General features: G+C 39.0%; 1 protein-coding gene across 1 annotated transcript in view; it reads left to right on the forward strand.

The window, feature by feature from the left end:
• The first annotated feature begins 7,095 nt into the window (after positions 1-7,095).
• The window catches only part of PTGER1 (prostaglandin E receptor 1), an 11,826-nt gene continuing 5,022 nt past the window's right edge, over positions 7,096-13,899 (forward strand). Inside the window, exons 1-2 of the mRNA XM_072399685.1 lie at positions 7,096-7,295; positions 8,174-9,077. Coding sequence (XP_072255786.1) covers positions 8,271-9,077 — 807 coding nt within the window. The 5' untranslated portion in view covers positions 7,096-7,295; positions 8,174-8,270. The remainder of the gene's footprint in view (positions 7,296-8,173; positions 9,078-13,899) is intronic.

Here is a 13,899-nt window from a genome sequence, read left to right on the forward strand (position 1 = left end):
TTTTTTAATGAGTTAATTTGTTAGAGAATTAAAATGATGTTTCTGTTTAAGTGTTTAAATCATAGCTGGGGAAAAGAATCCCTTTTTATTTATTGAACAATTGTAGTTTGATCAGAATGTTGTATAGGGAACGTTAGGAGAAAAGGGATTTTGTTTGGGTTTGGATGTATATTTCAGCTTCTCAGGTTCAGGATAACCTGTGGCCATAGTGCCATGTTATTGGGTTCAAATAAGTTGTCAATATAAGGAACAAGAATGCATTTTAGGGTTGTTTAAGTTAGAGTTGCTCAATACTGCAAAACGTAGCCATTGAGTCAAGGGACATTCCTATCATATTACTAAATGATTATAGTATACTTGGGCAGCACAGTGGCTCAGAGGTTAGCACCAGGTACCCGAGTCGAGTCTCGGCCAGGACACTCTCTGCATGGAGTTTGCAGGTTCTCACCGTGTTTGCGTGGGTTTCCTCTGGGTACTCCGGTTTCCTCCCTCATCCCATAAACATGCAGTTAGGTTAATTGTCTCTCCCCCAAAATCTGACTTCAACCTTCAATTACACAGAAAGGAATTCTTTGATTTGCAGAGGTTGCTGTGGAAAATGTGGGACTCGTTACCGCCCGTGATTGGTCAAATAACCAAGTACAGCAGTTGCTGAGAAATGAAAGTAGGATTTCCAAGCACCAGTGATGTATTATCATTCTTACATAGTATTTATATGGTGTAATAGGTTAAATAGGAAAGTACAATGTTACATACACTTAACATTAGCATCTCATGTGCCTGGGACTCTTTGCGCCAAAAACACAAACCACCCCATCAAGAGATATAGGCACAGAAACACTCCATAAATACAATTCATTACACTTTCTTCACTAGCAGAAAAAAGTATCCAGGTAGTGAAGAATGGAGACAGACATTTCCATACTTATTCCAGGCCAGTTCCTCAAAAAAGTAGTAAAGGGGGAATAAAAATGACAGCCCAGGCCTTGCATCTTAAAAAAAAGTCATCTACAATTTCTCCCATATTTCTCTAGTCATGTTTTTTTAGCATTAAATTATTTTTTGCTGATGTTGCTTTGGGGTTATGTTATGCGGTCAGTTTAAATGGAAATGATGCAAATCATAACTCCTATTTAATTGCTGTGGCAAATGCCGCCTGCTGTTGAACACCTCTAGAATTGGCCGACCAATTACTGCAATATTCACACTGCACTCGGCTATTCCTGTTAAACACCAAGAGCAAAGCAATTAATTATGGCACCACTCATTCTGTACTCAGATATTCTCATAAGCCAATGCCCGCTGCTGTGTCCTGTTGTTCCAGTGTATCCCTGACGCAGCTCACACACCTCTGTCGCTGCTGTCGTGGTGTGGAGAATATTGCAAAGAATGAGGTTTTCCAGGGTCCCAGAATTGGGGAATTTCCAGGACACAATGCCTTATTAGGAGAGGCACCCTCTCAGAACAGCAATGTGTCTGCCGGAGGATGGGGGGTGGAAGCTATGTTTGATATCACACAAAAGCCAGAAATCATGATAAACAACAATCTCTGCCAGAAAGAACAAAGACAGCGAGGAAGATAAAAACAGAAAAGTGAAGGAAAAACCATTAGTTAAAGTGCACCTGTAGATGGAGAATACAATATGTTGGAAAAAGAGCCCTGTATCAGCGAAATACAATTCTGATGGGTCCAACAAAAAGGTGTTATATATCGCACAGTTTTATTTCATTCTAAAGTAGCCACAGTCTGAGTAAAAATGACTGTCCCCGGCCAGCATGCTGCAGAATGGGAAGCTCTTTGTGTAGAAGCAGTTACCTCTCTCCAACAGGGAAGTCCAACACACCCAAGCCAAACCCAAACTTTTCCAATCAATCTAATGCTGTAATACCATATCTGAGGACTTAGTGCAGGCTAAAACTTCCAGCTTCCAATACTTCCAGAGAGTCAGATTGTCTCTATATGGATGATGTTTCTGTAGATATTCTGTAAGGGGTACTTCTTTATGGGTTTGGTGCCATACCAAGATGGGAGGAGGGTGCAGGATTTGCAGGAATTTTGTGGGAGCTCAATTTAAGTGAAAATAAATGTAGACATTCCCTGTACTCTCCTGTCGGAGCAAAGGGCAGGGTCTTGTGTTAGCTCTGAGTTGACGTGTTCACAGCCATCAACAGCCCCCTAAATAGAGATAGGAGGTGGTTATTTTAATATCAGTGGGCTGGGCAAAGGCAGTCTATACCTCTGATGTTTGAATCTTTAAAGTCCCTTTCTTATTAGCAGAATCCTCACCCCTGTTAACCAGAAACTAAACCTTCCATCTACCTCCTATCTTTTTTGGGTTGATAAAAAATGGCAACTATTGACTGCAAATACCAGCATGGATTGGAGGGGTGCTAGGTCTGCTGAATCTCTGTATCTGAAAATATTAGGTAGGGTGTCCAATTTAGATTTGCTCTTCAGTGGTCAGAGACATAATTGGAGTGCAATTATTCTTTAAGGATTTCTCACACTCATCAATCTGCAGGGATTGCACATAAATGACAGTTGGCTGTGAAAATGGAACTTTAGTCCGCAAGCAGAAGCGAAAAGTTAAATATCATGTAAATGTCATCAAAATTGTGTCTGGGAAACCACACGACAGAATAACTATGCAAGCTGGCCTACAGCCATATCATTTGGAGAAGAGCCAAGCATCCAATCATGCATCATTAATGGATGAAAGATCTCAGAGGTAAAACTAATACACCAGCCTCTGCCTTTGTAGCCACAATCTGCTAGCATGTCTATTACCCCCATGTCTCTATGGGCATACTATAAGTAAGGCTTGATATATGAGCTTGGAGCTAGCTCCTTCCCCACAGGGGACCAAAACTGGTGATGTTCTCCGAACATCTGATCCTTTGCTATTCATCCATGGAAGAATTAGGACCCACTTAGTGTTCTCTCCACCCTCTTTTAGCTGGGTGCACTATCCAGCATTTTTAGTAACCACCCAGCTGTTTATGGGTAGAAACTGAAAAGTTGCACATCACAATATCGGGCACTGGTCAGTTGGGGGATAATAAAAAGTTCATGGAAAAATGGGACATACTTAAAGGTTGGACATTAGAAAGTTGGAAAAAGTATAGAGGGGTGGTAGACATTTTACAGAATTATAGGGGTTACTGGATTCCAATGGCATCAACAACTGACAACACTAAATTTGTCATGTGTTACCCCCCACAAACACACACTCTTTGACCACCATTCCACATTGCTTGAAAACATTTCTAGAAAGAACACTGCCACTGCCATAAAAAGTTTGGTAACAATATTCAAGAAATACCTAAGAAGCTTGCTATCGCCGTCTAGCACATGACAAGTCCAATACTACCATATTTCAAACTGGAAACCATGCTTACATTTCTTCAATGTTTGGGTATCAAAATTCCCTTATCTGGCCTCAGTTGTCCCTCACATGTATAATTTCCTACGTAACAATGCGTTTTGCCCAGAAATTTTATTTGTTGTTTTGGAACAGTCTCCTTCTCTTGCTGTCTGCATCACTGACGCCTGCTGAAGAAAAGATAAACTACTGCTTGCATAATCCAACACTTTCAGTAGTATCAGATTCCCGTTCTCCCACCACACTCATTGGTTTGATCCTCCAGCCCCTACGCCACTCCTGCTTCCTATATTGGAGAAGATGCTGACAGAAGGAACCACAGCATGTGGCAGGAGACCGGGAAAACGGCACTACCAGAAGTCTTGGATTCTGCAGAAACTTCATCCTTTGTGTGTCTTTATTATTGCAGAAATCACTAAGAGAATTGCAATATCCCCAATTTCCCCAAGACAAGAAACCCTTCAATGTTTTGTATTTATTGTAACAACATATTTTATTTAACACATCAGACCCACTGATAGAGGATTTATAATAATTATTAATATATAATTAGTATACTTATTAATGCCATAGAACATTTTTAAGTATTTCTGCTTTATTTTGCAAAACCTATAATACAAAAAATAATGTTAGCATGTTTAAAGGGGAATTAAAATAAATATTAATCTTCAATACAGAGATCCCTTTTTCTAGCCTGACTACATAATTTACCTTAATTCCTGGAGCTTGGACCCATCCCAGCTTGTGAATAGACAGAAAAATTCCTTCTTCCTTGCACACTCTATTTCTTATATATAGGGATTGCAAGAGGCTTATCATTGGGCAAACTTAGGTACTTACCTGACATGAATTTAAAAATAGATTTACTGATGTAATAATGAATACAGAGCTGCATAAACTAAGAGTTCTGCTTGAAGCGGAATTTGGCAGAACCCTGGCACCCAAGGTTTTGATACAATGTGAAGGTATGCACAACACAATTATACGTTGTGGCCGACTCACCATCTAAAGTGCAAGGACAGCAATAGTCGTAATGTCCACTATCACTTTGTTGCTCCTTTGGTTACCTTCACCCAGACTTCTTCTCTGGGTTGGGGATCTTCAGCCATCTTCATTCTCCAGGTCAGGATGACATAACTCCAGCGCAAGTTTTTTTTTCTGGTTAGTTACATAGTAACATAGAAAAGTAATGGCAGAAAAAGGCCAAATAGATGAGACTGCCCCCTTGTTTTATAATTTATTCTTTATTATTGTTTTGTTTTTAATTTGTTTGGATGTTTAGATCTAAGTTTTTCCCAAGCACGCTGAAGTTCACTTACTGTTGACTGACTTACTATCTCTGCTAGTGGCCACTATTTCAGTAAAACTATACCTTGAAGTTAGGCTTAAACTTTTCTGCTGCTAGTCTAGGTCACGTTCTTGATCTCAACTTCATCTCTAATGTATTTAAAGTTTTCAGTCATGCCCCCTTCTTCCCCTAAAAGTGTACATTACATTCCTACAATCTCTCCTGATTTATTTTACCTTTAGAACCTTTTATTATTTTTCTTGCTCATTTTTTATTGTTTTTATATTTTTGTTTTGTTTATTTATATTATTATTAATATTACAAAGTAATCTTAATGAAGTTTAACTGAAGATCAGTAGATGAAGGGGAATCAGGACTTCCTTCTTCCTTTTTGTGATCCCTTCAATGATACACCTTTGCCCCTACCCACCAAACCTTTAGGTATGTCAATTACAGTTTTAATATAACAGGACCTAGTCCAGAGTTTTGGGGTCCATAATAAGAACTGGTCTCTGTTCTGAGCAGACCCCATTTACAACCACACGTTGCTACATATCCTTTAGCCAACCACATATTCACTAACCCTACCAAGAACAAACTTGCACAGCTTTACCTGTAAAATGTAAACATTTTTGAAACATATTTAAACACATTTACCAAAAATATCCAATATTATTTTTGCTCACAGAATCTCACCCTCTAACCATCTTACCTATCACCTGAACAAGTGGAGCCCTCAGCGTAATTTATGAACTATGCAATGCAACAAAATGCTTTAATAAGGATGTAATACATCTGTGGTAGAACCTTTTGTTGAGTCAAATGATTCAGATAGTAGGACAGATTTATTCAAGCTGTCCAAGGCTGGAGAGGATACACTTTCATCAGTGAAACTGGATGATCCCACAAACCTGGAATGGATTTCTTTGCTAGCAAATGTTTTGAATCCTGGACCAGATCCATTCCGAGTTTGCTGGATCACCTAGCCTCACTGATGAAAGTGTATCCTCCCAAGCCTTGGAGAGCTTTAATAAACCTGTCTCATTAAGTCTTTTCAGGGTAAGGTGATAGGAAGGGAGGGCAAACCAGAAGCAATTTTGTTTGGTATGAACACAAGCAGTATTTTGGGTATTTAAACTGAATTGTTATTTATCTTTTGGACTTAACTTGAATGGCAGGTTTTGCACAATTATAATTAGCAATAGATATTCTTTTCCTTTTTCTTTCCTTTTTTTTTCTTTTCCTATTCTTTTCTTTTGTCCTGGTTTTCTCTCCCTCACTCTTCTTCCCTTATCTCAGTTTTTCCCTTCTGTTACCTGGATGGGATGTTTTTTATACTGTGCCATATATTCACCTTTTTGTTTGGGAGTACAGCAAGACTATATTATTCTCATCTCATTTATTTTAAATGATCATTTCATACAAATGTAGATCTTGGTGGGTTGGGCAAGTTCCTGACTTCTTATATGACTTTTATGTTTCAAGAATGAGATAATCCTCCTGACAGTGTTCCTGTCTATCCAGGCCTTTAAGGTCTTCTCCACCACCTATTTGGGATCTCTTTAGACTGGTCACATTACTTGACAGGTATTTTCTCTGGTCTGGGGCAATCCTTTGCTTCAATCCACTATGAGGCATAGAGAACAACCATGATGACCTATATTTATGGTACAATCTGTGTCTTCCTGGTTGAATGCTACTGGGACATTTTAACCAGGAAGCATGGGGACATCTCGTACCAAAAACAAATTGCATCAGTGGATAGCTTGAGACTGAAGGTTGATATTACAGCCTAATCTGCTCTTTTTTACTTGGTACCCTGCCTGGGGTACTATTTAATTTAAAAATACCTGGAGATGGACTGTAAAACTTACAGGTCTTGTTCTACAAACCAACCTGTACCTGAAGAATGAAAAGAGAAGCAACATACTAATAAGCCCAACTCTCTGTAGCTCTGTTTTCTGCTTTTATCAGCATTCTCCTTGTACAACTGACTGTACCCGTGCCTGCTTCTTCTGATTCCCATTTGAGCTTTGCTGTACAAGGGAGTGCAAGTGAATCTTATACAAAGCAAAGTCAGGTACTTATAGGTCTTGCATTTAAAAATCCATTTAACAATGCAATAATGAATGCAGAACTGTTATAATTTGTGTCTGGAGTTCAGCTTTAAATGAAGAGCTTTCAATGTGTTCTTTCCTATTCCACATCTGATCACTACTCTTCCTCCCTTTGTCTGTCTTCTCTCACCCTATCCTCTCACCCTTCTCTTGGTCCTTGTGGAAGGAGAAAGAGGAGGAGGCACCATCCAGGGGAGGATGATAGAAGCATAAGAAGATAGCCTGTCTGAGATTGGAAGAGTGTAGCTCAGACAAGGGAGATCCAAGTACAGAGAATGGACTGAGTTGAGAAACTGAAGGGAAAGAGAGAAGAAAGGGAATGTTTCAGCAAGAAACCTCTGACAATCAGACATAAGTGTAACCAAGAAGATCACTTTATGACTTTCATGCAAGTAAGCAAAGTGATATAAGACAATCACACCATGGACTGTGGTTAAAGCAGACACACCCCAGGATTTGTCACTCAAGAAAGAACAAGACGTAACCAACGGAGATCCCAAAAAATCAGTAAGTGTTATATACAAATCTTTTAAAAATGTGAGGTTTATCTGAAACCATATATGTAACATTTATTAACCCAAAGCAGTTATGTAGATCTTAAGTTTAAACATTCTTGGTAAATACGGAATTTTAGGATAATACATAATATTCGGTTGCAGAAATACCAAAACACGTACATAAATTACCTGTTTATGAGGTCTCCGACATTTGTTGGCTATTCGGGTAAATTATGATATCCTTTAGTATCATAAGTTTAGTATTGTAAGGCATGACAGGAAAATAATCAACTCTGAGTATGGTATTTATAACTTCATAATGCTTTTTCAGGCTGTAGAAGGATCTATTGTTTTCCAAGGGATATATTCATATTTTCCTTGTTGTCATAGAGGAAATTTTAATATCTGCAGTCATCCACGTAACACTCATAGAAGTGTCGCTTTTCACAAGATGACCAGTCTACAGGGTCATAGACGCTCATATATGCAGAGTATTATTTGGGTAATATTTTGAAGTCCCGAAAAAAAATAAAAGTTTGCTGCTTTAGAACTTGTAACTTTAAAAAGATTGAGCATACCAGTAGACTAAAAATCCCTGCATGAAAAGCAATATATGAATATTTCCATGTGGGAGGCAAAGGACGTGTTGTAGTACGCCACACATGCCCAGGAGCTGAATTTAGCAATAGGCAATAAGTCTGTATAAATGTTGGGATTGTAGTTTTTTCATTGACAATAGTGGTAATACGTGTGTGCTGAGGCTAAATTGTATAAAACTAACTAAAGTGAAAAAACTAACTTTGTTTTTTTTATTTTTTTGTTTTTTCCCCTCCAACTTCACTCTCTACGTTCGTCATGATCCTGACATCTCTTTACCTACCTCCTAAGTTTGTAAAAAGTTTGTCTCCTCACATATTAAAAATTACTATTGCATTTTTCTATTCCCCATTCCCTTCACTGCTTTCCATTAGCTTGTCACCCTCTAATGTCCCCACCTCTACATTTCAACTCATCTTTTTCATCAATGTTTTCTCCTTGGCCTCCGACCTCTCCTTCCTATACCACTGCACCTTCTCGTTCCACATCTTCCACCCCACTCCTTCCATCCCTGTCTATGGTTATAGGTGCATTATCCAATGCTCTTGGTCTCTGGATCCTCGCTCGGGCATATTCCCACTCTCGGCGCCTCCGACGTTCCAGAGCGCAGTTGCTCCTTTTGGCTTCAGGTCTTTTATTGACAGACTTGGCTGGACATGTCATCACAGGATCCTTTGTTCTGTGGCTCTACTCCTATGGAGGAATATCAATGGCTGGATGTCAGTTTCTTGGTTGCTGTATGGTGTTCTTTGGACTTTCTCCGCTCTTTCTTGGCCTTCTTATGGCATGTGAACGTTGCCTTGGACTGACAAGACCTCTGTGCCATTCCATTATGGTTACTCACAACCGAGCGCGGATAAGACTGGCCATCACGTGGACAGTAGCTCTTCTTGTGTCCACTCTTCCATTTCTTGGTTACGGAACCTATGGGTTACAACCTTCAGGAACCTGGTGCTTTTTACAGGAGCCCCCAGGATTTTGCTTACTTTTTTCTATACTAGGTCTGGGGTCGCTGGCTGCTGCCTTGATATGCAACGTGATAGTTGGTGTTACTTTGCTAAAAGCTCGGATTCAGAGAACGTCCAGAGTAGAACGCAAGAGACACCGCAGAGGAGCCCGTTCCCATGACTTGGAGATGATGGTTCAGCTGTTGGCAATCACACTGGTGTCATGCGTGTGCTGGAGCCCCTTGTTGGTAGGTCATTTTTCATTTTATTCTAGTTTTTGGCATAACTACTGTATAAATTCTTCATTTGTGGTTACTATTTCTCAACCTGTAAAAATATTTATATGTAGCATTGGATACGGAACACACATAATTGTAAAGCGCCTAAAAGTACCTTATGACCTACCCAAGTATCCAAAATCTAACCTAGCAGATATGCCAGAAAAAATAAGACTAAAAAAATACATCCAAAAGCCACCCAATGTTTCAGACAATCCATCAAAGGTTTGGTCATATCCTACACTTTGAGCAAAAGAGCAACTATAGAAAAAAAGAAAATCACTCACTGAGTGTAGGTTTTACTGGAATTGAGGACGAAAAAGCTACCATCCATGTCTGCTGTGGGGGATTAGTGATCATTTTAAGAGCAAGCAATTACCATTACCACATTCTGTGTGAATATCGATGATATTTATGTCTAACAGGAAACTTAAAAGAGAAAAACAACCATTACATCTCCCATGTGAATGAGAACACCATGGGGTTCACACTTAGGACTTGCATATATAGACATATGCAGGGACAGATGCATTTTAGATGCATTCAATGTCCTTTTGATATCAGTTTCAGATGCTTCTCAGTTTCTTTACAGGTGCATTTGACTTGCATCTTCTAAACTTTACCAAGCTGCTGTGACACTCATGATAACTTGTCTGGACGAAAAATGCAGTCCTGGCATGAACAAAAAACCTTGAAAGATTCCCTATGCCCGAGCCAAGCTCCAGCTTGGAATTAGTCTTTTAAAGTGTATCTAAACACTGAGATGAAAATATAATTTATTGTTCTCTACTATTCATTATATATGGCAACATTAGTATGCCATTTTTAGGCTTTTTTCCCCCGCTATTTTTACCCTATGATCCTGCCATTAACAACAACATTCTCTTGATGCTCGGTATCTATACCGTACATCCTAGGGTAGGGCTGTATATTACATTCTCCTCTCGAGGGCATGGGGTCTACAGTCCTTATAGATAGTCGGGAACCATGAAAGTTTGCAGAAAGTTATAAGCACAATAGTTTTACATGCATCAACAGGTGTTTTTGTGTTCACTCAGCCTATATAAGAAAACACTTTTAAAGGTATACTGAACAGACCAGAGGGGAGCAAATAAAAGTTTACCGTATTGGTTTACGAACAGTTTTAAGGAACTATTCATCTAACAATAATTCCATTTATTGAATTACCTCCTTAGTGTGGAATCACTCATTGGTTTCCAATATCCCAAAAGTGTTGAAGGGTCTTTACAGGGCAGAAATGTGCACAATCCACCAGTGCAGTCAGCCATATGAATGTCAAAGCAAAAACATCCTACAGTGCATGCATGCAACAGTCATACTGTACAACCACTGCCTGATGTCTGGGGGTACCATAGGTCTTTTCACTTCCATGGGAATCTATGGTGGAGTAAGTAGGTGCAACAGTGAGAATCCATGGTGGAAAAGTCCCTGAGTCAAATATCTTTATTTTCTATAATTTAGTGCATTCGACATAGAATTGCACATGACAATAAAGACAGAATATATATAGAAATGCTCTTTTTGGCTGAATGGTCCTAAATTCCCACAGACTTACTCCAATATCTTGTGGAGATTGTTATAGAGATGAAGGGAGAACTTATATTATTATCCATGCATTTGCAATGGACTGTCCAGCAAGCATAGGTTGATATAGAGATAAAGATGGTGGTGTTGGACAGGGGGGACAACTTAATGTCCATGGCTAATGTCCATGACTGTCCAACAAGCATAGGTTAAAAGTGGTGGTGTTGGGTGGGGGGACAACTTATATAATTGTCTATGGGAATTGGATGTCCCGCAAGCATTGGTCAGGTTTTTAAAACTTTTGCCCATAGTGTAGTTCCTCGGCTTCAGCTGAGAACATCATGGAAGCCATCAAGCATTTTTGAAAGGTTCTAATATATTTTTTCTAAATTTAGGCCATTGCTCCAGCATTCTGTTGTTATATTCCAATTTTCTTGCACTGTCCTACTTGGAAAATGGTTAGACACTGTTAAACATGAAACCCATTATACATTCATATATGTCCTTTGGGAGATTGTCTAATTGTTCTGTCTGTTTCATTGTGCTTCATCCTACTGTCTCTGTTGAACTGGTAGTTTTTCACAGTGTTTATTCTGATAGCTTGTCTAGACTCTTTCCAACATTCTCTATCTGCTTATTCTATCACTCTCTCCTAGTCCGTGATGTAACACTTGTTTTATCGTTACGTCCATGGTATTTGTATCCTTTCCAAAGTGCTCTGTGTACTAATGTCTATTGATGTGTAAGCCTATGGTATGCTTCTTTCCTGTCTCTCTCTCTTCATCTCGGTATGTTACCCATCTTTACTCACTTAAACTTCTTTTGATCTTCTTTTCATTTTCTAAATTCTTTTGTTTCTTTTGGTGTCTTTCTGGAAAATCATTCCCAATATTTCAGTTTTAATAACGCATGAGCACCTTCTATTTTAAGCCAATTCCGTACTTGACAGTATTCCATTGGAAGGTTTCGGTCACATTTTTTTAATCTGACTGCTAATCCCGTAACTTCTTCAACCGTATTCCATAGAAGGAGAGGACAGTCCAAAAGAGCTGTCTGTACGCCGGATAAACAGAACTGTGCAGTAAACCAGCAGATCTGGGAATACAGTTGGACTTGGGAAGCTAAGTGAATGATTTTCATAGCTTTGTCCATTATCCTGAAACAATGACCTACCTTTAGTTTATCCTTTATCTGTCATTTAGTTGCTGTGAAAAGCAACCAGCTTAAAAATGTCCTTTCTTGTAGTGCAGGTTATAGCTATGTTCCTTCAACCAGTAGTTGGTAACCACAAATCTGAATGTGGCTCCTATCAGACTATTAAAAGATTTTTTCTTTGTATTTGTAATTAAATTTTAGTGCACCTAAAGAACGTTTTACATTTTACCCCACTATGTATCTTACACACCTCTGAACACTTATGCAAACAAAACTCTTTGAAGCTTCTACACAATATTCTACAACTTCAGGATAAGTCTTCGGTATGCAGTTGGTTGAATAAGCTGGGTGCAGGTCATTTTAATAACAATGGACAATTTATTATACAAACAAAATAACTGGTAAGGTAATTTAGTAATAGTTAAAGCCTAACTAATCCTAACACTGAGAAGGCAAATTCTAATCGTAATCAGGTTTATATGTAAATACAAGCTGTGTATAGAAGCAAAGTAGTGGAAGGAACAACTGTTTTATGTTCCCAGTGGCTGCTAAACTGAACTATATATCTAATTTCCTCTCATTTATGGACAGCCCTGGCTCCCTGATCACACAACACAGGGTGATGCTCTGATTCTCCATCTTGTAGATGGACTGACTCTAGTAGCACTAATGGGTCATCTATAAAGGTTCTTGTGGTCCAACTAAAAGCTCCATCCTCAAAACACAAACCAAGGGAAGGTTTCAACAATAGATATTCACATGCAATGGAAATCTCTCTTGACAGTTTTATAAAAGTGCTAAGGCCACAAATATTTCTAGCACAATTTACAGGCTCAGACTAAGAGATTAGAAGGCTAATGAATATTCATAACATATAATCTTTCTGGCAAAGCCTGATGGAACTAATCATCAGTAGACAGCAGAAACACTAAGCACTGAGAAGCACCTACACAGCTGTAAGAGAACATCTCTTCTGTTCAGCCAAGATTAGGACACGTTAAATCTATTAATAACCCCACCAGGTGGATATTTGATTCATCTGTCATTTTAAAGGCCATCTTACCTACTCTATTACAGAAAAGTAATATTTCAAAGATCATTCATTCTTAGATCCCTGTGTGCCAATACACAACCATATGAAGCCATACAACCATCTGTATGTGCAGATTGAAGCCAGTATTCCCATATGGAGCGATCTTCGCTCAACAATTCCAGTCCAGGGTGATCGGAGTGGGAGCACAAACACTTTTGACCTCCAATGTTCATGGAGTGGGAGTTTAACATCACTGCCACTGATCAGCAATTTGGTGGTGGTGTTTTACTAGTTCTGCTATTAACTCTTCTGCAGGGGGTTAAATAGAACTGATCATTAATGTGGATTAAATAATATTGACCACCAATGCAGAGGGGATGGGGGAGTTAACAGCATTGCCACTTACCATAAGTGATGGAGGGTTTAATTAGCACGGCCATTGACCAGATATGTGGTGGTTATCACTTTGGCCTTGGAGGTTATTATGCTGGGAGTTCCTATTCTACCTTAGTGTGCATTGTTTTAAAAATTTAGCAGTACTGGGTTATTGAAATGTTAAAGATGTCAAAGATTCCTTACATCCCATTCATTTTAAACTCAAGAAACATTTACTGCTGTTTGGAGGCTCTATGAAAGTGCTGGCTGCTGCTGATACTCTGGCAATTTCACTTTGACTACCAATGCCTTTTAGCCTCTTTTCTTGACCTTTTTGTAACTTGAGGGAACCCTTGAAATAACTTGCCAGTCTTAGGGAACCCTTGCTATAGTTACTTTATCCAAAGATCACAGTAATTAGCTTGGTGGTCATGGGAATAATGGCTCTTATATTGCTGGTCATTGGGAAGAATGTCACTCTTATAGGTAAGAAAAAAGACCATTGGTGTTAGTAACTGATCTTGGAGCCATAAATTACTAATTTTTCAAGCAACCCTTAGCAACCTCTGGAGGACCCATAGAGTACCACAAAACCCTGCTTGAGAAGCACTGCCTTAGAGGCTATAGTCTAGTCTAGGCACTTCATAGCTTTCTAGGCTAAACTGCATAACACGCAATAATAGC

The sequence above is a fragment of the Pyxicephalus adspersus genome, chromosome 2 (assembly GCF_032062135.1).
Source record: "Pyxicephalus adspersus chromosome 2, UCB_Pads_2.0, whole genome shotgun sequence".
NCBI classification, from domain to species: Eukaryota; Metazoa; Chordata; class Amphibia; order Anura; family Pyxicephalidae; genus Pyxicephalus; species Pyxicephalus adspersus.